Source organism: Mus pahari, chromosome 5 (genome assembly GCF_900095145.1).
Source record: "Mus pahari chromosome 5, PAHARI_EIJ_v1.1, whole genome shotgun sequence".
NCBI classification, from domain to species: Eukaryota; Metazoa; Chordata; class Mammalia; order Rodentia; family Muridae; genus Mus; species Mus pahari.
The window spans coordinates 31,603,767-31,629,209 of NC_034594.1; the positions used below are offsets into that span (position 1 = coordinate 31,603,767).

At 39.0% G+C, this 25,443-nt stretch overlaps 1 protein-coding gene across 1 annotated transcript in view; it reads left to right on the top strand.

Annotated features, from left to right (window-relative positions):
• The window catches only part of Stat4 (signal transducer and activator of transcription 4), a 101,821-nt gene that overhangs the window by 48,818 nt on the left and 27,560 nt on the right, over positions 1-25,443 (top strand). The window contains exons 4-10 of the mRNA XM_021197713.2: positions 8,374-8,472; positions 11,938-12,030; positions 15,336-15,414; positions 18,359-18,444; positions 19,942-20,093; positions 21,950-22,108; positions 23,145-23,237. Of these exons, the coding sequence (XP_021053372.1) occupies positions 8,374-8,472; positions 11,938-12,030; positions 15,336-15,414; positions 18,359-18,444; positions 19,942-20,093; positions 21,950-22,108; positions 23,145-23,237 (761 nt within the window). The remainder of the gene's footprint in view (positions 1-8,373; positions 8,473-11,937; positions 12,031-15,335; positions 15,415-18,358; positions 18,445-19,941; positions 20,094-21,949; positions 22,109-23,144; positions 23,238-25,443) is intronic.

Consider the following 25,443-nt stretch of genomic DNA (forward strand, 5'->3'; position numbering starts at 1 on the left):
AAATTCTTTTTTTTTTTTTTACAGAAAGCCTACAAAAATCAAAGTGAAATATCTGCTATGGTGTATATGTATAATGTATATGTACATGCATGCATTTTTGCATGTATGTATATACTTTATCACTTTTAATTAGCTTCAATCATAAAACCAACATATGCTTAAGTATGTAAAAGACATTCTAATAACAAAGAATTGAAGTGAGAGTGAAAAAACCCATCTTGAGTCTGTTGTCAAAGGTCATGGTAGATGAGGGCTTGTAATTTGCTTTTCTGACCTTTCTATGCCAGGAAAATGTAGCCCTTAATGATGGTTTTGCTAACAGCTACAAAGCTGAGAGCTACTTATTTTATTCAGAGTTGCTTTTGGTACTGTCCTTGTGAGTCCTCAAGATGCCAGGAAAGTTCCACTGTTCTTTATTCAAAAAGCACCCTCTCAAGTTTTCTGAAGCTTCTTTTATGTTGGTAGTTTTATACTTTATATTTGAGTCTTTATAGACTTGCCAGAGCACAAATCATCCATATTTCATTGGCTACATAATCAGTTTTGATCATTTCTGTCAAATTAAGAATGATTTTTTTCTTTTGCTTTTTTTGTTGTTGATTTATGTATATGAGGTCCCAAACTCCTAACCTAACCTTGAAGCATCAGAGAAACTCTGTTATTTAGAGTGCTTTACAAGTTACAAAGGTCATTCCCAATTGTCTGGCATGCTCCTCACAATGACAACACAAGTATTATTCTCTCAACTAATAAGGCAATTGAAGCAATGAAGATTAACAAGCAATTTACCTAAAGTCACGAAGCTAACAGCTGCGGCACAAAACTAGGTCCCGTGGCTGTGCAGAACTGGACAGAGTGATTGTTTCAAGTGGATTGTCTTCCACCGTGCCTTGGTTCCTTGTTTCATTCCTGTGACTAAGTCCCTGAAAAAGCCACTTGAGACAGAGAGGTTATTTTAGTTCCCAGCTTGGCGTGGCAGGCAGCTGGCCATGCTACATTTGCAGTTGGAAAGCAAGCAGTGTCAGTCATGGTGCTTGGCTCCCCTCCCCTCTGTCACACAGCCCTGGACCCCAGCACATGGGGCAGCAGCACTTACACTCATGGTACATCTTCCTTCCTAGTGAACCTACCCTAGAAACAGCCTCCCAGATGCACCCAGAGTTATGTCTCCCAGTGATTCTATAATAAGTATGTCAAGTTGACAATCAACAATAACAGATCAAAACAAATAAAGGACATTGTGCCCAAAATGTACTCTGAACTTAAAGAAGACATATGTGTCCAAAATATACTCTAAACTTAAAGATGACATACTTAGTGCCTTTAAAAAGCATTTTCTTCAAAAATATGCAACAAACACACACACTTGCAGTTGAGGTTTTGTTAGTTAAAGTATGTTGGTATTTGCACGAATGCAAGGCATTAAAAATGTATACATTTTTGAAGCTGCGTGTAGTCGAAATAGCTTTGAGTTCCAGCACATGGAAGGCAGAGGCAGGTGGAATATTTATGAGTTTGAGGCTAGCCTGATCTAATAGTGAATCTCAGGCCAGCTGAGGCACCTAATGAGACTGTCTGAAAGCAAAACAAAACACAAAATAAAAACCTTTGAGAACCTACACCTCTCTCTTGTTTTCAAAGCCAGCTTTGTGCTGGGCATGCTACTGTCAGCCTGAAACCCTAGCACTCCAGAGACAGAGAAGCCAGAGGATCTAGAGTTCCAGGTCATCCACAGATGCACAGTGTATGTAAGACCATCCTATGCTCTGTCCAGCCTGAAGAACCCCAGACAGACAGACAGACAGACAGACAGACAGACAGACAGACAAGCAAACTCTGGTCTAACCTGGGGAACTTCTTCATTCTACTTCACTCATTTCTAGCAAAAGGATAGCTTAATGAGGTCTGGGTAAGAAATGTCATGTCAGTAAAACAAGTTTTAAGGAAGTCTTGCATTTCCTCAAAAACTGAGAGGAAAGTACAGAGTTCTCACACACATCTCCAGCCCCCCACCTTCTCTCCTACCACACAATCTCTTAAGTAGTGTATTAACATGGTACATTTGTCACAACTGATGAACTGATAGAGAATTGTTAACTAAGATCTCTAACTTACATTAGTGTTCTACAGGTCTATGGAACGATGTCATGTTGGCACAGTAACATTACATAAGACAGTTTCATGGCTCCCCCATATCCTCTTGTGTTCCTCCTCTTCAAACCCCTGACAACCACTGACTCTTTTACTGATCTTCCTGCTGTGTGTAGTGTGTGGTATGTGTGGGGGCACTTGTGTATATGTGTTCCTGTGGGTGCACATGAATAGAAAGGTCAGAGGTCAATACTGGGTGTCTTCCTCAGTTGCTCTCCGCCATTTTTTTTTTTTTTTTTAAGACAGGGCTTTTTCTGAACTTGGAGCTTTCCAGTCATTGATGCTGGCAGGTCAGTGAGCAACAGGACCCACCTATCTGCCCCACAGTGCAGGCATTACAAATGCATTCCACCACGCCAAGCATTTCCAATGGCACTGGACTCAAACTCATGTGACAAGGACTAAACTGAGCAACCTGACTAGATCCTTGCCCCCTAGTTCTAAGTTTCCTTGAAATTATAAAACTGGAATATATTATACCCTTATAGGCTGACATATTTCTTAGCAGTGTGTACATTTATTTTGTCTTCATAGTTTGATAACTCATTTCTTTTTTTTTCTTTTTTCTTTTTTATTATTTTCTTTATTTACATTTCAAATGCTATCCCAAAAGTTCCCTATACACCCCCCGCCCCTACTCCCCTACCCACCCACTCCCACTACTTGGCCCTGGCCTTCCCCTGTGCTGGGTCATATAAAGTTTACAAGACCAAGGGGCCTCTCTTCCCAATGATGGCCGATTAGGCCATCTTCTGCTATTTATGCAGCTAGAGACACGAGCTCAGGGGGTACTGGTTAGTTCATATTGGATAACTCATTTCTTACTACTAAATAATATTGTCTTGTCTGTAGGCACAACAGTTTCTTGACCAATTCTCCACCTGAGGGACATGTTTGTGGCTTGTAAATATTAGCAAATATTAATAGAGCTATTATAAACTTCTAATGTATAGATTGTGCTTATATGTAAGTAAGATTCCAGCTTCATTAGGTAAATACTAAGGGGAGTGATTGATGGATCCCATGACAAGAGAGTGTTTATTTTTATAAGAAATTATCAAACTGTCTCCCCAAATCCCTGGGTGGTTTGCACACCCACCAGCAGTGACCAAGAACCCTCCTTCTTAATCAGAATGCATCTTATTTGACACCTCTTAATTGCTGTTACCATGTGGCTGTCCCTATGTCATTGTCATTATGTGTGATGTGAAATTAGGTCATAGCTATTCATGTGGTTGTCACTTCACTTGAATTAGATGCTCTGTTGCAATAACACGTTGTTTAATTGCTGTTTAAAATGTCGTTAAAATACAACACTACAATTTATAGTACAAATAGTTATGTATACAGAATGAATCAAGAACACATTTGTCTGATGCACACTCGTCACTGGTTAAATGATCTACTTTTGTATTTTCTGGGAAAGCAACAATATGGACTTTACAGGGTGTTTGAAAGGAAGTTAGAAGTTGTACTAAACCAATCCTGCCCCACACAGCATTACCATTAAAATATACATATCTGTATCAGAAAAGTCCTGCTGGCTGAGCAGAATACACTTCACTTCTAGTACAATGCTACAGCAGAAAAGTGAAAATATGTGTTTAACCACATAGGTCATGCTAGAAGGTAAGAGGCTGATTTGCAAGACATAACATCGTTTGCACTTCTGGGGATCTGAATAATAGAAAAAGAAAGAAAATCTTTAAAGATTGCAAGAGTCAGATTCTAAAAAGCAGCATATCGCGGTCTCCTTGTATCAGTTGATTAATAGTCACTCTATATTTAATTTAAAACTGTACAACCATATCTAAGAACAACAGGGATGGAGAGATGGCTAAAGGGTTAAGACCATTTGCTGCTCTTGCAGAGAACCCAGGTTGAATTCCTAGTATCCATCCACCTGGTGGCTCACAGCAATCTGCAATTCCAGTTTCAGAATCTGATGCTGTCTTCTGACTTCTGCTGTCACTGGGCATGCATGAGGTACACATATATACATTCAGGTGAAACATTCATACATATAAACAATAAAAACATCCTTGGTGGTATCACTGAAAGTGGACCACAGCAGTAGATGCACCCATCTAGTAGTAGAAGACCCCTGTCTGAGCACTTAAGTAGTAACTGCCCTAACTGTGTAGTGATGGGGTTGCTAATCATAACAGTATGGCTACACCACCATACACACTCTTAGTCAACAAACCAGTTGGCCATTCCAGAAAGGATGTGAAGGCCGGCTCATGCCTGAGGACCTGCTACTGAGAACTTCTGGTAAAAGTTCCAGTATGAAGCCTTACAGAAAGAAGAGAGTAGCTCTTGAGAAATTCATCGCTGACATCCCCACAGCCCACAGGACGATGATTTATAGAAACACATCAGACCACGAATCTGAGTATAAATGAGATTCAAAAACGTTAATCCTGAATAAGCAAAGAAGTTTTAGGATTGGGTTAACCATATTTATTATGTATTTTCCCTTTTATATATGTATAATACTAGTACTCGATTATCTACATCCATTTTGAAATAGAGGTCTTGAAATAAGATAAAACTAAGAAGCATTACACCAGAGTTAATCATCTTTCCTTAGGGTGAAAATTGTCACTGGAGATAAAGTTCAGCTCATAGCCATGAGGGGCTTTAATTTCAAGAAATACATATCTAAGTATTTCTATCAGAAACAGAACAACTTACAAAGTAGCTTTTGAACTAATTCTTCCATTGACCTATAAAATCAATAGTTCAAACAAACCAGCAAGAAGACAGAAAGTTATACAAAATAACACCTGACATAATAAATTAGAATAAATTCCTTGTACCAACAACTACAAAGTGCTCACTCCCTAGAAGTTAGCATGAATTTTTTACGAGTTACCTATATGCGGGGCCACAAAGCAAATACCAATAAACTTAGTCAAAATTAAACTATATTAGAAGTCATTTGTAAAGGAAAATTAGAAGACAATGACCTGTTTGGAAATTTCCACTACGTTTGCAAACATGGATGGAACTGAAATAACCAAAGGGGGCATTCTACAAATGCTGTGCAAAACCTGATTCATTGATATAGAAAATCTAGAAGAGTGTACAGGTGAAATTTTAGAATTATAAAAAAAATACACTATTAGACTCTATATGAGTCAGCAGCATTGTTAGACTCAAAATCAATATATAAGTTTAACTATAGTCCCATATATCGGCCCTAAGAGGAAGATAGCAGTTATTTTCATATCAAAACCATACCAAGTAATCAGAAGCAACCCTAACAAAGGATGTTTCAGGTCCCTCATGGAAAATTAAAACTGTTTAGTAGAGAGACATTTTAACAAGCTTGAGAAAGACTGGATTAGAACAAAACTATATGCATGCCAAATCTCCTTTAACTTTTCTAAAGATTCAGTGACAGAGACAGAGAGGGGGAGAGGGAGATAAAGACATACAGACAATGATAGAGACAGAGAAAAAGAACGAGAGAGGGAGAGACACACACAGAGAGAGAGAGAGAGAGAGACAGAGACAGAGACAGAGAGACAGAGACAGAGACAGAGAGAGAAGGAGAGAGGGAGAGAGNGAGAGAGAGACAGAGAGAAAGGGAGACAGAGTGTAGAGGAATACTACAAACTGATTCTGAAATTTGCATGGAAATGCAAAGAACCCTATTCTGCTTGTGATCAGGGTTTACCATAAAGTTCCAATAATCCCACTGATGACACAAAGATGAGAGAGATCTCTAAGAGAACTTAGTATAGAAAGAAACCTCTCATGTTGGTGGGAACACAGGTTTTATGGCAGAACTGGGCCAACATTGCAAGTCAGAGTTCTCAATGACTGTTGTTGTAACTATGCATCCAAGGGGGTAGGGAGAAATGTTCTTCACTTACTCTAAATGAATTGAAATTAACAGCAACACTAGTTTATCAGGGTTACTAGTATTCTTACTCTTAATATCCAAAGTTACCCTCATTTTACCAATAGAAGTGCTGACTAGTGTGCACCATGATAAATTTGTAGCAGCAGCCACAGCCATAAAAAGCTTTTACAACCCACAATCCCAATGTTCTTCCAGACTCAAAAAGACATAGAAAACCATCCCCATGACAGAAACTTAGTGAAAGGTTTGTTAAGCACATCATTAAAAATACTAATCGCTGGGGAAAATACCAATAAATCTGACTTTGTTGCAATTAAAATCACCTGTTGATTGACACCAGGACAGTGAAAGGGCACCACAGAAAGCAGGGACCTTTGTAAGACCTTGGAGGGCCACTGCAGAGAGCAGGGACCTTTGTGAGACCCCAGAAGGCCACTCTAGAGAGCAGGGACCTTTGTAAGACCCCAGAAGGCCACTCCAGAGAGCAGGGACCTTTATAAAACCTTGGTATAGCAAGAAGCAGAATTCCACACACATCAGGGTTCATTTTATTGCTGTTCTGTGAGCTCTGTACATAGTCACTACTCACAGGTGAGCCTGAACACATCTTTAATATTTAGGAAAGTGAAATAGTAATTTGGCACTGAATAAACAGTTGTTTTTCACAGGACATTTTTTCTCAAATATTAAAGTGAGGCATTACATTAGAGGGTGTTAAAGTAGAAAATGAACATGTATTAGTTAATGAAAAAAGTATTGATGTCTGGCCCTTAAAGGAGTGGAGTGTGTGACTTAATCTCACAGGTCTGCTGGAAAGCAGAGGCAAAGCAAAGGGAAGGAAGCTGAGTGTTGACAGGAAAATGAAGATCACAGCACCCGATCAGAGACCATACCAGTGTGTCTGCAGCGTTAGAGGAGCCCTTCATCCCAGAAGGACAAATTCACAGTTTATATTAATAACAGAGCTTGCAAATTATCCCTAAAAGAAACCCTTCTTAGCAAGGAAATATTTTTAGTGCCATTAAGGTAAAAAAAAAAAAAAAAAGGAGAAAATAGGTTTGTTGAGCTGGCAGGGGATTTAAAGGCAAGCTATATGAAAAGAACCATGAGATGTCAAAATTAGCAGGGACAAATTCACGTAGATGGAAATGTAGACATGTTAGAAACATGACGCTCCCCCATACTGAGCGGGGTTACTTTCATAGCTCTGCTTTCAGAGTTTCAGGTAATTCACTTGCTCTGGAAATTTTCTGGCCTAAAGAAAGAAAATATTTTTAAGGAATGAATATGGAAGGACAGGAATCCAAACAGTTTTAAACCCCACTTTCACAAAGGGAAATGTTAATTGACAGAATCTCATATACTCCCAGGAGTCACAGCCATGATAAGGTTTACAGCCAACAACCCTCTTTTTTTCTCCCCAGAAAGATCTTTTGGTTTAGCTGTCTGTATGATCTACTTTTGTTTGGTGTTAATTTTCTACTTTGTGGACTGTTAATTTTTTCCTCTATTGACCTTTTGGCCATTTCACGGATATCAGCACCATGTACCACCTCAAGAAAGGATGGCAGAGATTCAATTAGTGAGCTTGTCTCCAGTGCCTTTCTAATCTTACTTCAGAACAGTCTAGAAAAGAAGTTTTAACACGACTGACTAAAATTATGGTGTTCCAGACAATACTGTAAATTAAGGCTAGAGAACATAGTTCTTGAAAGTAAGGAAAATGACTACACGCTCATTGCTGGGCACCATGGCAACCATAGATGATTCTCCTGAAGAGATTTGGGATTTTCACTTACAGCAATATATTAGATGGCTGCCAATTAACAGATGCACATCATTAGCCTTGGCAATAAAATAAGCGTAAGCTTCAATGTCAGAAATGTCATTGCTGAAAAGTGTGTATGGTTTTGTTTGAGTATAATGTAGTTAGGAGGTAGTTGACGTGAATATCATCAAATGGGGATCATTGCAGAGACTACAGACCTGAAGCCAGAACTACCATGTGTACAACAAGGACACTCTTGAGACTTCAGGACTCAATGGGAAATAACTACCATATTTAAAACCTACCCAGTGCCCAACATAAACTCACCCTCCAATGTGTTCATAAACAACTGTTCAAAGAACAGCTGTTAAGACTTTTGGAAGCAAAGAAAACAACATTCTCTCATTAAGAGTCTACGTTTCCATGGCACTGCAAAAGAATAGACAATTAGAACAGAACCCAGGTATTTGTATAGGTTTAGAAGAAGATTATTGTTGGTTTTCAAGTATGACATTTCTTTATGATTTATATGTGTTTCTTTTTCAAAGCCTTTATGCTGCTTTTGCTTACTGTCTTTCAGGGAAAGTTTCATGGAAATCCAATGCATGTAGCTGTGGTAATTTCAAATTGCTTAAGGGAAGAGAGGAGAATATTGGCTGCAGCCAACATGCCTATCCAGGTACCATTTTCTGATTGTATGTAGTAACCATCACATTGCTGGCTTGCCAAGTAACTTGATCCGAGTCTGTGATCTTGATTCCTTCCTGAGTTCAGTTTTCTGGAGAATCAGAAACTATGTGTGTGGCTCCACCAGCCCCACAGTATTCAAGGTCTTAGGCTCATCTTTTGAGAAGTTGCTTGCCCTTATTCCACAGTGAGATAATTACCAAGTCTTTCCAACCCCCCCCCCCCACCCTGTCCCTTAAAGACAGGGTCTCATATAGAGCAGGCTGGCCTTGAGCTCACTAGACAGCTCAGGCTGGCCCATCCTTCCTCCAAGTGCTGCCATTACAGATGTGTGGCACCATACTGGCTATTGTAGATTCCTTTTGTTATCAAGGCTAAATTCTGGCCTATGATCTTACAGCATTAATCTGGGATTACAGTGACCACATCTTAGTTAGATTCCCAATTGTGGTTTGGACCCTGCTTCCTTAGCATGTTCGTCTTCATAGACTGATCTTACTGAACGCTTCAGGACCTCCTGACTCTCCAGTCTAAGGAAATTTGACTTACAAAAGCTCCCTAAACACTTGCTTGGCTGCTCTTTGCCCTAGTGTAGTTTGCATTGTATTTTATCTTATCCTTCTGAATTTGATAAGAACCTGGGAAAGGGGAGGAATCAGCCATCTCTAAGCATACGCTTTCGGTTAATCCTACAAGAGAAAAGTTTATAAAACAATGTATTTTCTAAATGACATTCTCCACACTTTAGTGAACAATCAAACTTAGGAAGATCTAAAATAAGATATATATATATATATCATATAAACATTATGTATAAATATATATGTATATATTAAAACTGTTATAATTTCTGCGGCTTAGTCATTATCAGGTTATGAATGATTTGGGGAGAACTTGAAGTTTTGACAACTCAGTTGCTCTTGGATGATAAAGGATGACATTGTTTCCACTGAAATACTGTGGTTTCTAAATTGCAGGCTGTCCGTTTTGTACCTGTCACATATAGAGACATTACTTTCTTCTTTCCTCCCCTCTCCCTTTCTTTATCTATCTCTACTTCTCTCACTCTGTCTCATATGTGCTCTCTCATGAGAGCCCTCTACTTTCTCCAAATGTCAAATATTAGTCAAATCAAAACATTTAAGTGCATGCTAACCAAAGTAACTCTGGTAATATTACTGCATACTACTTTAAATAAAGGACTGGGAATTTTTAAAAAAATTTCAAGTAGGTAAACAAATGATGGAATAATGGAGAAGGATGTGATAAAGGAACATGCTTATAAAGGCTTTACTAATCTGAAGGGTATGGTGTAGTGAAAAACCACTTCACCAAGAGCTGAGAGCAAGGGTTTTCCCTGATGTGTATTGTCATTTACCAACTGTTTTAACCCTTGGCCTCCCCTTACCTCTGTGGTGCAGCGGCTGCTTAGTCATCTTTTTCTCATCTGCAGAGAGCTGTATAGCACTTTGTGTTTAAGGGCCATACTCAGTGTCAGATCGTTAGAGTGGCCAAGATACGGCACTTGGAGGAGCTACTAGGCCTTTTTGCATAACCAAATTATTTTTCGATTTCCTTTGGTAAATTCCCTTTGTTTTAAACTAAAAATAAACCACATCTCAGCAGGTTCAACACCCTCAATTACCAGTGTAAGCCTAACGTAATGTGATCCTCTAATACTAATTTTAAATCAACGCAGTTCAGGAGTAATGCAGATAATGTGAAGGAAATTGAGGACATTGTTCAAGTCATGAAGTTAGGAGCTGAAGAGATGGTTCCAAGGTTAAGAGTGCTTGCTGTTCTTCCAGAGGAACTAGTTCTGTTCTTTGCACCCACATTGGATAGCTTACAACTGTCTGTAATTCCAGCTGCAGGACTTCAGACTTGTAGCCTCTGATGTCATCTACTACATATGGCACACACGCACATGCACACACACACACACACAAATAAAAATAAAATCTTTTAGAAATCACAAAATGACCCATACTTGTACTATTTAGTGTTAACAACAATTACATTTCGGCTTATGTATTGTTTCAGTCATATCTACTTAATTCAGAATATCTATGCATATATTCATATTCTTACAAGAATATACCTACATCCATATATATCTAGGTAAAAATTATATCTGATTTTATAATTATATTTAAAATTATATCTGTTTTATAATCTGCTTAGTTGCTTAGGTCGTTAACATTATCTATATCATGTCATTTAGTATTTTTTTTTACAGTGTCCAGAGCCAGACTGACCCAAGCCTTTCTCAGAGGTCCCACTGAAAGGACAAAGGGAACTTTAGCTCTGTGTCCTTGTCCAGGAATGGACTTGGTAAGGATGGGTAAGGCTGGAGCCAATGTTTCAGAGGGATCAAGGCTGTGGTTTCTGGGGACCCAACTCTTCCCCCTTGACTGTGGTTATCTGTTTTGAAGCAGCTGTCTGAGGTATCCTGTGATGTCTTGCTAACATCATCTGACTTAGATCTCTATAACCTTGGCTGCTCCTCCCCATTAGGTATATATGATGTTGTACTTCTTAGTGAAGTGCATTCCTTGGCATAAGTGGTTGGTTTGTACCAGACCTCCTGGTCCCAGCTATTGCTGTTTCTTCTTTATTTCTTGTCTTCTACTGGATGGGGACAAATGGCACCTAATGTGAGGCATGAGTAAGGGACAAGTGCCACCCAACATGGGGCACCACTTGCCCTGAACCAACAGGAATAAGGGTCCTTAATAGTGAGGTGTTGAGTGGGAAGAGTAGGGGTGAAAGATTATAAAACAAGATGAGAAAAAAAAAAAGACAAAAGCAATATCTAAGACCAGGCAGCAGTCTTGTGTAAGGTGATGACTTAAGCCACTTCTTCTTTTTTTTTTCCTTATAAAGAACAACATTTAATTGGAGCTGGCTTATAGATTCAGAGGTTCAGTCCATTATCATCAAGGAGAGACCATGGCAGCTTCTGGGCAGGCATGGTATGGGAGAAGTTAAGCCACTTCTTAATAAACTTGAGTTTATTAAGAAGTATAGCATGACCAAAACCTCAGACTCAGCTGCTACGGTCCAGGGAAAAGAATCAGGTACCCAGAAACTGCAATCTTGACTCCTCTGAAGCACCAACTCCAGACCCAGACTGGCTTGCCGAGCCCACTCCTGGACAAGGACATGAGACTTAAGTTCTTTTTGTCTTTTCATGGGGCCTCTGAGAAAGTCTCGAGTCAGTTGGCTCTGGACACTACAAGCATAATGTTTAGTTCTGTGGTGGGACCCCCGAGCCTTGGGCATTCTCTGCTGGTGAGTTATATGCCCAACTCTCTCAGCACGAGTTTTAATGATCATAGCATATTATGTATCACATTGATCTAAAGCTCAGGTCAGTGTAAGTACCGTGTTCTTTATTATAGCCATAAACATATTTTGTCAACAACAGTGAAATTGCAAGCCATTCTTTTTCCAGGGACCTCTGGAGAAATCCTTACAGAGTTCTTCAGTTTCAGAAAGACAAAGAAATGTGGAACACAAAGTGTCTGCCATTAAAAACAGTGTGCAGGTGAGTGGTCTCATAGACGCATTGGGAAAGTGGTCTGTCTTATGTAGCTGTCTAGAAAGTCCAGCCAGGCCTGTGTGCTGAAGGCCAGTGCAAACAGATCTCAGAGGGTAAGTGTTGCTCTCATGCTGTGTTACATAGGAAAGACTTCCTTGAGGAAACTTTTCAACTCAACTTGCTTCTGATATCAAAACTGTCTTCTAGAGTAAGTTTGGTAACTTACAGTTCCTTAAAAGTGTATACGTTTCCCCTAATTGTATCCCATATATCCTTTTATTATCCTTTATTTGTGGAACCCATTATGTTACTCCTTTCCTTAGCTATCAGTACATTTTAGTTTCTCCTCCCATCATTCTTATTCTAGATTTGTTACTTTCATTGATCTAGAAAAATTTTTTAAGTGAGACAGACTTTCTGAAGTGTACGTAGAATGAACTTCTAAGGTTTTCCTTCTGGACCTGCAGTTTAAAGATCTTCCATAACAACTAAAATCAGCAGACATGTTTCTTCTCCCATCATTACAAAAAACAATCAGACTCTCAAGGTGGACCTATGGCGAATGCCGGAGCACACTATCAGGTTAAACCAAGGACTCTACTGACCCCACGAGTATGAGAAAGTAGACAGTGGGTGTCTACTTTCTACTATAATATTGGATTATAATCAGGGTAGCTAAGCACATTAACTAAGTACACAAATGTATGTATCCAGTATCTTTTGATGGTCGTGGTACAGTGCTACCAACGACCTTGTACATTTTAAGCCAGTTCTCCAGCACTGGCTTAGCATCCTCCGCAGTCCTCAGATTCCTTGTTAACTCCTGAAAAGCTTGGTGCAACTAAAGTTTACCATTTGTTCTGCCCTCATCCTTCCCTCAAGTCCATAGATCATTCCAGCATCTGTGAATGTTGGTTGCTAAGGGCTTCTTTGAAATTGCCTGTCCGGGGAACACTAGGCTGTCTTCAGACACAGAGGGAATGATACAGGCGGACAGGAAACACCAGGCCCTGCATTCATGCTGATGTTAACTCTGTGGTATAGATCACACTCCTGAATTCCTTGTGGGACCAAAGCTAAACCCCAAGACAGACCACCTGCTCCCTCAGCTCCTTTCCTACCCTATCCCTACTCAGCAGGTCCTTTCTGAGAACACACCCTTACTAGCTCTTTATACCCAGGCTGATTCCAGAATGCTGGACATGACACTTAAGCAGAGCAGTAGTTGTCCACCAATGCACTTTGCCAATTAGGCTCTAACCTCCATCTCTCTCTTGGAATGCAGAATGTAGCATTCACAAAGGGATTTCTGACCACCATGAGAGATTTGCAAATTATTACCACAAATCTTTTGCAAAAATATTGTTTGTAAAAACTTACTATAACTGATGACAGTCTGAAGCCTTTTAATTGATTTATCATTGACTTTCTTTTTAAAAGAAATGATTTAATACACTACTTTTTTAATTAACCTTTTTGGTTAGAATACTCTGAAAACTTTTAATTCTGAGGTCAAAACAATACATGCATGCTTTAAAACTAGATTTAATTTTGTTACCTGTCTCCCAGGTATGTGAGTTCCCTGCCGTTCAATAGCCCACAGCCTTTTGTCAATCTTTGCTCTTGAGAAAATTATCACTCAAGTGAAATACTGCAAATGCATAGATGTGGAGTAAAGGAGGTAGAACTTGAAGCCAAATTATGTCTAGATGGCTTTGAGTTCTCACCAGAGCACTTATTGCCATGTGTCTGGGACCCTCGACTTTCTTAAATGAAAAACAGAAATCACTTTTGTAGCAAATTGCCAAGAGGAAAATGCTTGTAAGGTTCAGGTCCTCTTCTTCTGTTTTATAAACAGAGCCATGCACATTTTATGAACTGTGACACTCACCTTTAATCCAGCACTCAGGAGGCAGAGGCAGAAGGAGCTCTATGAGACTGAGGCCAGCCTGGTCTACATAGCAAGCTCCAGGCTATCCAGGGCTACTTAGAGAGACTCTGTCTCAAAAAAAAGCAAAACAAAAACAAACAACAAAAACAGACTGAAGCACAGATCTGTGCTCAAGTCCATACAACTTTAAAAGCTACAGAGTTGAAGCACACATTCACACTGACCCCAGATTTAATATTTTTTTTTCAATCAGTAATTTAAATGGTAAGGTTGAGATTTTACGCAGAAAGGGAAGAATGTACGTTTTCTTAGAGAAGACCTCTTGGAATTCGGAATGCGGAATGCAGTCTGAAATGCAGGATGCAGCTGTCTGGTTTGGGGGGGGAGGTCAAAGCTGTGCTGCTAGCTCCTCCCCACAAACATCACCCACTTCACGTTGTTAAGCCTGTGTTTCTTTATCCCTGAAAACCAAGAGTGGATCTACTTCATGAGTAGTGACACAACTAGATGAGAGAATACGTGAAAAGCCAATATGCAAAAATCTCAACACCGATTGATTAGTATGACTCAATAGGGAACATTAATGGGTTTAGAGGAAAGACAAGTTAAAAAAAGTCAATGATCAGTCATTAATTAATTAAATAGAATTGCAAGCATCTTTTAAGAAGTAGAAAGAAAAGTATTTTGGCGGAATTGTCCTAAACTGTACATCTCTGATTCTTGTTCACTAGTACAGAGGGTAGCAGAGCAACCGGAAAGGGCAGAAGGACCTTGTAAGTGGAGTCATGATTAGCAGCTCTTGTAATTAGTTCAGAAATGAGAAAGGACATGCTGGGCGATTTCTTTTTTTTTTTTTTTTTTTTTTTTTAAAGATTTTTTTTATTTATTATATGTAAGTACACTGTAGCTGTCTTCAGGCATCCTTTCCAATAACTTATGCCAGAGGTACTAGACCAGAATCTGAGACATTCTACTGATCCTTAATACGTGGGGGATTTTTTTTTTTTTTTNGTAGACCAGGCTGGCCTCGAACTCAGAAATCTGCCTGCCTCTGCCTCCCGAGTGCTGGGATTAAAGGCGTGCGCCACCATGCCCGACTCGCTGGGCGATTTCTTAATCAGAAAGAAAAAGGTGAGAAGGGCTGGCTGGCTAAGAGCAGTCGCTGCTCTTGCAGAGGACCTGTATTTGGTTCACAGCAACCACATGGCAGGCAACTCCTGACTCAGTCACTCTGGCTCTGGGGATCTGTGCCTTCTTCTGGTCTCCTCAGACATAGCTTGCATGTGGATTAGCCATTTGGAGGTGTAGGCTCCCTGGTCAAGGACGCTGTTGGAGACTGACTTCCCCAGTGTATTGTTTATACATTTCTATGGCAGGCTCAAGCATTGCAACATTGCTTAATATTTTCTTTTGTATAAAGATGACAGAACAAGACACCAAATACTTAGAAGACCTGCAAGATGAGTTTGACTACAGGTATAAAACAATTCAGACAATGGGTAAGTTTATTGTTTGTAACTCTCAATAGAGACATAAAAAGAGCATAATTATTAGGGTTCTTCACTGGTAAGAGTCAAATTTCAAGCAAATTTGATCTTCTTGCATGAGAGCCTCTCACCCATGTGTTTCTGAGGAATGCAGGCAAATAATGTTTCCAGTTTTTGCGTTTTCCATCTCTCCATGTAAGTTTTAAATACATATATTTACCAACCACTTCAAAGAAAATTACAAGTTGCATAAGAAATGATGCCCACTGCAACATGTTCCCCCCCAACCCCAACACTACTAGTATGAGTACGCTAAGGGGCTAAGACCTCAGGACTGGGTGTGGTGGCACAGGCATGTAATTGCAACACTTGTGAGGTGGAGAGACATAGCAAAAAACTTCCTCAAAAGAGAAACGAAACGCAACTAATGAAAATAAAAATAATCACCTAATTCAGTCAGGAAGCCACTGATATGAGAAGTTAGACTATTATAAAGTAGAAATATGCTTCATAGAAGAGAATTTGGAAAATAAGAAAAAGTACTAAAAATAAAAATTACATAGTCTCATGATAAGCACAGTTAAAATTTCTTATATTTTCTCTACCTTGTCACAAGCATATCTATAAATTTATCTTCCAAAGAATTAGATGTTTTTTATATGTTCTTGTGTATAGAACTTTAAATTAAATTTTATTTATAAATATTTCTAAAATGTAAATTCAATAATTAAATAAATGTCTAAATACAAAGATTCTGAATTAATTTGATTCTGTGTACTTAAGCACTGTTTACAGTTAGATGATTTTTAATAAATAGATGGAAAAAATGAAAATATTTATAAGACCCTAGATATATAAGTGATAGTGAACTGATAGTCTAACTTCTCTCCAATTACTGGGATAATCATTGAAACTCTAATTAGTCCTGTTTAGATTGTTGACAGAATCATGCCAATATAGACTTATTAGTTTGGATCATAGCATTCTGCTTGTGTTAGACAATAGAAAACATTAGATAGGTGCCTTATTTACTTTTCCATTGCTATAAAGAGCATATCCAAGGCAACTTCTTGAAGAAATCGTTTAATTGGTGGTTTGATTACAGTTTCAGAGGTTTAGTCCATTATCATCATGGTAGGGAGGATGGTGTCATGAAGGCAGGTGCTGGACCAGTAGTTGAAAGCTACATCCTGATACTTAGGCAAAGTAAAAGACACTGGGGCTGGCATGAGCTTTTGAAACTTCAAAGCCCATCCCCAGTGACACACCTCCTTTTAACAAGGCCACACCCACTCTAATCCTTTCTGAACAGTTCCACTAACTGGGGATCAAGCATTAAAACATAAAAGCCGTTGGTGGCGCATGCCTTTAATCCCAGCACTTGGGAGGCAGAGGCAGGTGAATTTCTGAGTTCGAGGCCAGCCTGGTCTACAGAGTGAGTTCGAGGCCAGTCAGGGCTACACAGAGAAACCCTGTCTCGAAAAACCAAACCAAACCAAACCAAACCAAAACAACAACAAAAAACAAACAAACAAACAAACAAAAACCATAAAAGCCTGTTGGGGGCATTCCTATTCAAACCATCTTAACAAGTAAAGATGGGAACCCTGAAATGTTATTACAGTTTTACTTAAAACATATTTTCATTTCAAAATATGTTTTTAAAAGCAAGGCAAATATAAACATCTACTTTACAGAATTTCTTTTATTAAAATGTTAACACATGCTTTGAAGGCAGTATGGATGATTGTTATCGAATGTTTAATTTTTCTGAAGGTGTCTTTCATTCTCCTGTCGTATTCAGGATGTCATGACCTCCATGAAATATTTAAAATGCTCATGATTATTTAAATGTACAGTTTTCTCTTTAGAAGAAATAACACAACAAGGATTTAATCACTTATGAAAGGGAGCAGGGATCCTAGAGAAACACTGTATTTCATCAAGCATCTTTAAAAACATTTATTCCAATTTCTACATAAACTATGAAGTTTAAGGATAACAATATAATAAGCTATAGTCAACAATAAAACTATTTTGAGTGTAGCATTTTATTATCTAAGTTTCCTCAGTATTTTTCAGGTTTTATGTGCATTATAAAGAGTTGAAAACCAGTTGTGGTGGCTTATACCTGTAGCCCAGTCCTTTGGAGGTAGAGACAGGAAGAAGACCTAGGGTTCAAGACCATCTTCAGCTATACAGCCAGTATAAAGCCAGCCTGGGTTGTGTGGCAGCCCAAACAAACAGGAGAATTAGTCAAACGATTTAATCATGAGCACAAAGAAGTCCCCCTTTCCTTGTATCAAACAAGCAAGGTTATCTTTAGTGCTGGCCAGACCAGTAAAATAAATCCATTACAAAACCTTCTTTTATCCACTGCCAGCAAACAAATAAAAACTAATGAAGAACATTGCCCTGTAGGGAACAGTGGCCACTACTACAGGTAGGTAGTCAGGAATATTTGGCAGGGGCTAGCTGAGTTTAGCAACTGAAGAATAGGGCCAGCAGGAGAGATGGAGATAAGACATTGGTTAAGGGCATGCTTTTCCAGGCAGGAGATAGTAGCGCCCAACAGTTGTGCCAAGAACACAAGTTGAAATTACTGTATATCTGTGTCAGAGAATTCAAGGAAAGCTGGGAGGGTCCTGGTAGCATGGTCACTTCTCAGAATAAGGGTGGGTAGAACATAAAACTACACACAACATTCCTCCTGCATCTGTCTGTAGATAGATAAAAGGTCTCTTGTGCATGCTTGACTGGAACTCTTCCTGGCAAAATAAGGACATTCTTGGATCGGGCTTCCATCCTCAACACAAGAAGCCTATTTTTCTCTTACAACCTAAGCCCCTGGTCCTGTCCAGAGCTGGACTGGAGGTGGATTAAGTGGACTTGACTTTTTGGTCATAAAAAGCTTTGCCTACAGATAATTCTGGATCTCGTTTTCTTCCCTTTACAGATCAGGGTGACAAGAACAGTATCCTGGTGAACCAGGAAGTTTTGACACTGCAAGAGATGCTTAATAGTCTGGACTTCAAGAGAAAGGTTGGTGAAGAAATTAATTCGTCATTTGTCTGACTTTCTTTTCCTAAAGCTCATCTTACAAAACCAAGGACTAAGATTTTATCATTTCATTTACATTGAATGGAAAATGTCAGAATTTCCAGGAATTGTCCTCCGTGTCTCTGGGTAAACTTTTATGACCACCTCAGCCTCACCCTCCCAACCTTATTTGTGTAATTCAGTGGCTAGAGGGATTATTAACTTAGGTGAAAGCTGGACCTAAGCTTTATTTTTCACTGTTTTAGACATAGGTTGTTAAGGTTCTGAAGTGGGTTATACTACACATTTTTAGTTAAAAAAAATACTAGATGGTGTAAAACTCTATTGGAAAAATTAGTGTTCTATATTCTATTCTGAAAATGGCACTGTTAAATATTGTCCTATTTGTGAAATTTCTCAAGACTTAAGAATAGTTTGTTAGTATAAAACTTTTTTTTTTGGCTCAGTGAAATATGTTTAAGACAGTAAATATTTCTATTTCAACTTTCTACGTGTCTTTAAAAGTAAATGCAATTGATATTTAGCCAATAACTGCTAAATCAGTAGTTCACTTCTAAAAGATCATTTTTTTGGTGAATAAACTTATATGCATTCAAATAAGTTTATTTTCACTTTAAATTGATTATAAATATAGTTAGGTGTATGTAAGATTGCAATCACACAAACAGTATACATAAGCAGGTAGTCCACGCTAACACGTAAGGATTTTATGGGATATATACATATATATATATATATATATATATATATATATATATATATATATATATATGATAACTAAATTATAACAAGGTTAAATGCTTTGTCCAAACTCACAAAACCTGAAAGAAACTCCTGTCTCCTAATTTCTATGCTTATGAAAGTTATATTTTACTATGCCTCCCTAAACACAAATAAAGTGTGAAGAAAAAGTAACACAGAAAGAACCAAGTTTTAATCAGTATTTTTGCAAATAGATGGATAATCACATTCATTTAGAAACAGGTACTGGAGCAATGGCTTAAGAGTTAAGAGCAACAAAAGCTGATCTTCCAGAGGACCCAGGTTCCGTTTCCAGGACCCACATCGTGACTCACAAGCAACTGAAACTCCACTCCTGGGGGATCCAATACCTCTTCTGCCTTTGGGAGGCACTGCACACATATCAGCTGGATAGACATGCCGGCACACCACCAAAACACATATAAATAAATAAAATAGACAACTGTTATAAATGGCCTTCAAATGCATGTTTAGGACAGCATGATTCAATATTGACACAAAAGTTCCCACTGGATGCTTTAGACTGATGCATGAGAATGCCGAGCCGTGGCCACAGTTCTCCTATTATTCAGTTGTAATGACTTTATTGTTTGAGAAGGCACTAGCAAATATTTGGTTATTTTTAGTCAACTCTTTGTCTCTCAGACCAGTGTGTTTTGGTAAGCAGACCTGTAACCTGGTGTTCTGTGGATCTCTTTGCATGCTGTCTGTCTGCAGGAAGCACTCAGTAAGATAACGCAGATAGTGAATGAGACAGACCTGCTCATGAACAGCATGCTTCTAGAAGAGCTGCAGGACTGGAAGAAGCGGCAGCAGATTGCCTGCATCGGTGGCCCGCTCCACAATGGGCTGGACCAGCTTCAGAACTGGTAAAGCGATTAACTTTAGTTTCTGGTGAAAACCACAGGAAGCACGGGCTGCAGTTGCTCAGTGAGAGTACAGTCTACACCAAGCTGGGGACTACTGAGCAGGAGGGAGCCCCTGTTCCATGTTCTTAGCTTGCCTCCTCTGGGAAGAAAAAGGAAGCATTTCCCATACATAAGAATTGATCAATAAGCAAACATGATATCTTAAAAGACTCTAGTGACTTTTTTTTTTGAAGCCTGTAATGCATATTGTTAAGGGTATAATAAACATTAGCTTCAAACCTCTGAAAAACAACTTTTAAATTATGTGTCTTATGGTATAAGCTCAGCATTTAGTTTTATGTTTTCAAGCACATTAACTTTGTGAAAGACGTTGGTCAAAGATGCAAAATTTCAGTAGGAAAGAGGAATAAATTTAGGAAATCTACCATACACCATGAGGACTGTAGTTACCAATATGTTATATACTTAAAATTACTACATAGAATTTCTGTTCTTTCAAAAAGAAGGCTATGGGAGACTGGATATTTTTTTCATTTTGATTTGGCCACCCTTCAGTATATAAATATAGCAAAACATCATGTATAAAACCACAAATATACACAATGTTTACTGGCCAGTTTAAAAGTAAGTTAAGCTAGGTATGGTAACACACTCTCGTCATCTCAGGGGAGTCATGCAAGTTCTAAGCCTCCTTGGTCTACAGAGCAAGACCCTATACAAAACTAACAGTCCAGCAGGACATCGCTACCTAATATGCAGATAAGCCGTTAAATGTAGATACCATCTTTTCACATAAAAGGATAAAAATGTTGATAAGGTTTTCTGACTCATAACTGCAATAAATAAAACGATCTGTCTGAGAGAACAATTGAAAAATATAAGGAGAAACAAAATCATTCAGTTACCATTCAAAATTGCTATCAAAGAGATAGTTCAAGAAAATGGAAAATTTTCCATACCTCAGTTTTCCTTCTCAAGCAAAGTAAAGATGTGGGCTCATTTTCAAACACACTGATTTTTCTCGATTCTCTAAACCCAAAGTAGTCTACTGTGCAAACAAGACAAGCAACACAGGGAGTAATGAAAGCCACAAATTAATGGGGCCTGCCACATCTCCCTCCCTGGTCCTTCCTGTGTACTTGAGAAAGAGTTGCACGGGAGACCACTGAGAGGTGCTCTGCTCCTCCAGCTGTAGACCTCTTCCTCTTCCTCTTCCTCTTCCTCTTCCTCTTCCTCTTCCTCTTCCTCTTCCCCTCCCCTTCCTCTGTTTCAGTCTTTCTAATTCTTCTCTATTCTGACCTAAGCCTCGCCTCCATTTCTAAGCCAAGATCAGCACACAGTGAGCAGAGTTGCACTTGAGCATCAAAACAAGGCTTCCCAAACACTAACTTGTGCCAGAACGATGAAGTCATCACTTCCCACTAACACTTAGGAGTTGCAAATGTGTATAGAGAGGAGGGAGATGAGTTTTAACAATAACATTAACAATAACATTCTTCATGCCCTATACTCTGCATTTTAAATTGGTTTGTCTCTGACTTTTAGTGGGATCCATATTCTTAATATGCATACTTAACAGGATCTAAAAGCCAATTAAAAGGAATTTGGTTCCAGATGTTGACAATATTTCATAAAGGATGCCTGTAAATTGAAAGTACAAATTAGAAAATATTAAATATAATTCATATTCAGGAAGAAAGAGGTTAGGAAAAAAATGAAGAATTGTCAGTAATCATAATTTTAATTAATTTAACAATCACTTAATCATTTATTATTTATGAAATATGATCCGTTGCTAAACTAGCTTGATCGCTAAGTAGGGAAGGGAAAAAAAACTCTCATTTGCTGTTCAATAGCTTTACCCTACTGGCAGAGAGTCTTTTCCAACTCAGACAGCAACTGGAGAAACTACAGGAGCAATCTACCAAAATGACCTACGAAGGGGATCCCATCCCCACTCAAAGAGCACACCTGCTGGAGAGAGCTACGTTCCTGATCTACAACCTTTTCAAGAAGTAAGCGAATCACTAGGATTGTAGACCTCCCTGAGCATGGAGCTGGGGGGGGGATACCCTGGGGTGGAGGGACAGTAGAGAGTATTGCCTCCAGGAAGCCATGATAGTACCCCAGAGAGTTCCATCTACATTTCCACTCTTTGCTTCTTAATCACCACCTCTTCTCCCAGCAGCTGACTCAGTTTTCCATAAGGTAATAACCCGTACACCCATCTCCCACGCAGTTTTCACATTTTAAAGAAGACTTCTTTCTTCTTGAGTATGTATACACTCAAGAAGGGTGGAAAGCACTTTGTGTAAGTTCACTGAAGAAAAAATTCTAATACACCCCAGAAGTCCCGATACTCAGTCCAAAGTGACATAAATTAAGTCTCTCTTTTGTTGTACAGGATTAACCTGTATTGAGTCCATTGGAGCAATTAAGAATTACTACTGTATGCTGAGCAGTGGTGGTGCGCGTCTTTAATCCTGAAACTTGAAAGGCAGAGGCAGAGAGGCAGAGAGGTAGAGGCAGCCTGATCTACAGAGTTCCAGAACAGCCGTGGTTACACAGAGAAATCCTGTTTTGAAAAGTAAAAACCAAAAGAATAAAGAAAGAGGAAAGGAAGGAAGGAAGGAAGGAAGGAAGGAAGGAAGAAGAAAGAAAGAGAAAGGAAAGAAAGAGAGAGAAAGGAAGGAAGAAAGAGAAAGAGAGAAAGAAAGAAAGAAAGAAAGAAAGAAAGAAAGAAAGGAAAGAAAGAGAAAGAAAGAAGAGAGGAAAGAAGGAAAGAAGGAAGGAGAGAGAGAGAGAGAGAGAGAGAGAGAGAGAGAGAGAGAGAGAGGAGAGAGAATAATTAGGATGATCTTCAGGCCTTTTTTTTTCTATTATTTATACTAATGATCTGAGAATTGCTGGGGAGATTGGAGTGGAATGGGGATTTCAGCATCTCCTAGGTGTAAAATGTTTGGACTCTAAGGGAAAATAGTACCCTATTTCTCTAGGTTTGCACTGTCAATATTTTTTAATGTTTTCACATGATATTTCCTTTTTATCTAGCTCATTTGTGGTCGAGCGACAGCCATGCATGCCAACACACCCTCAGAGGCCGATGGTACTTAAAACCCTCATTCAGTTCACTGTAAAACTGAGGTAGGCAGAATACACTCTGTTCTTTTATGTCTGTGGCACTGTAGCCACTGCTAATTAAGGCACCTTGCATGCAGCTGTTCTTCATAGAGCACCTGCTGGGAGCCCAGTGCTGAACTTTGGTAAATCCCTGCAGAAATGGTATGATGAGAACTTGCTTGTCAAGAGTATGACAACGTGGGAAATTAATGAAGACATGAGGGATATTAGCATGAAAGTATGCAGTCATAATACCAGGCACTCTGGGATTAATTGCTGAAAAGGTTAGTGTGGAAAAAGACTGGAAAGACAGAAGGGAGGATTGCAGGAGAGCGAGGGTATAGAAATAATGGCTTTGAGTCTGTTTTGGAACAGAGTGGAGCAGGGAGAAACAGAATACAAAAGCCAGATGGGGGCAGGCTGTAGAAGGCTTTGAATATACAGGAAATGCAGTAGCACATTCTTCCCCTGTGATTACCTGGTAAGTGGCTTAATGGGGTTCCCACAAAAACTCTGAACAGCACAGCTTACAGCATATCCTTGCAGAGTACCTTATTTAGAGACATGTGGGATCTGTAGAATTTTAGGTGGTTTCTTATATATTTGGTACTCTTGTATCAGAATCAAAACTTGGGTTTTCTCTAGTAAGTTTAAGATAATGTTAGTCTTATTTTCAAAGATTTCTATCGTGCTTTAAAAAAAAATCCATCTCAAAGCTGCACATAGTCACCTCTGGAAGTCTGAGCAAATTAAAGAAGTCTGTTTATTCCATGGGAGAGAGCAACTGAAGGTTCTCTTGGCAGAATTATTGATCTCATAGCAGCATTGGAACCCAATTGTTAAAGGGAAGGTGCTTTTCAATTTGCATTTCAAAACCCCTAATTAAACCTCTCAGCCAATTTCTTCATGTGAATTGTGTGTCCAAGATATAAGGACAGAAACAGAGGGTTAGCCAGGTTCCTTTTAAAAATGTGGTTCTCAAAACTTGTTCATTCCCCATCTCAGTGCCTCTATATAATAACCCAGGAGACAGTAACACTGTCAGTAGGGTGAAGAGTAATGGATATCCATCCATGTAGATGAACAGATGCTGAAAATACTTTAGGAGAAAAAAGGCGGTAATAAAGATTGTCTAGCAAAACCTTCTGAGAAGAAGAGGTGCCTGAGATGGTAGCACTTTGCACGTGTTTGAGATGCTGACAGAGGATAGATCACTATCCTGGTGTGGGCATCCTGTCTTCCTCTTCAGCTTGGATACTCATCTCTCTTTCGTGAACTTTGTACCCACTATCTTGCTAGATCATGCAAGGTTTTCCCGCTAAAACTTCTCCCTGCCGCAGCATTGTGCTCCCCTGTTTCCTAGGGATGTAAATATGGAGAGTCTACATTCCTCATTGTGACTCTTTACTACAGTTCCTCATGGTGTGATGACCCCTCAACCACAAAATTACTTTGTTGCTACTTCCATAACTGTAATTTTGCTGCTGTTATGAATTATAATGTAAATATCTGATAAGTGACCCCCCAAAGAGATCTCAAGCCCATGGCTCTAGGCTCAATCATCAAGAATCTCTTCTGGAGCCAAATAAGGAGGAAGATGTAAAAGGAAAACAATTGTCCATATTCTGAGACCACCCTCTTCACCATCTACTACCAGTCTTATACTTAATACACACTGCTCTGGAACCAACTTTGTGTTTCATGCAAGACATTTAAGGGCCCTTTGTTTCGTTGCATGCACAGCTTTGTCTGGGTCATGGATGAGCTATGGTTTCCTCCATACTATATACATCTCATCTGATGAGCTGGATTCTTCTCTTTTATACATATCCATGCCCAGCTTTCTCCCTTAGCCAATCTTTGCTACATGAGTTTTCAGATATCTGAGTTTATGTTCAATGTACATGAGGAGCTCAGTGTATGTTGAATGAGTATATAAGGCTTGGAGTGGATGTATGCATGAATGAATAGGTAAGTGAATGACTGGATATGCTTGCAGTGGCAAGGAACCCACAGACATAAGCACACTCTGGAATACCTTAGGGATTTGAGGGTGAAAAGCAAAAAAAAAAAAAAAAAAAAAAAAATAAAAAGACAAAAATAAAAGGAAGGAATTTGAGGAATACTTAACTGTGCTTGACTTGTTCCTTGCAAGTTCAGCTTTTATTCTTTAACTTGTGAGCATATTTACTCCTGTGCAAATATATTACCATGCTTGAAACTACAAATA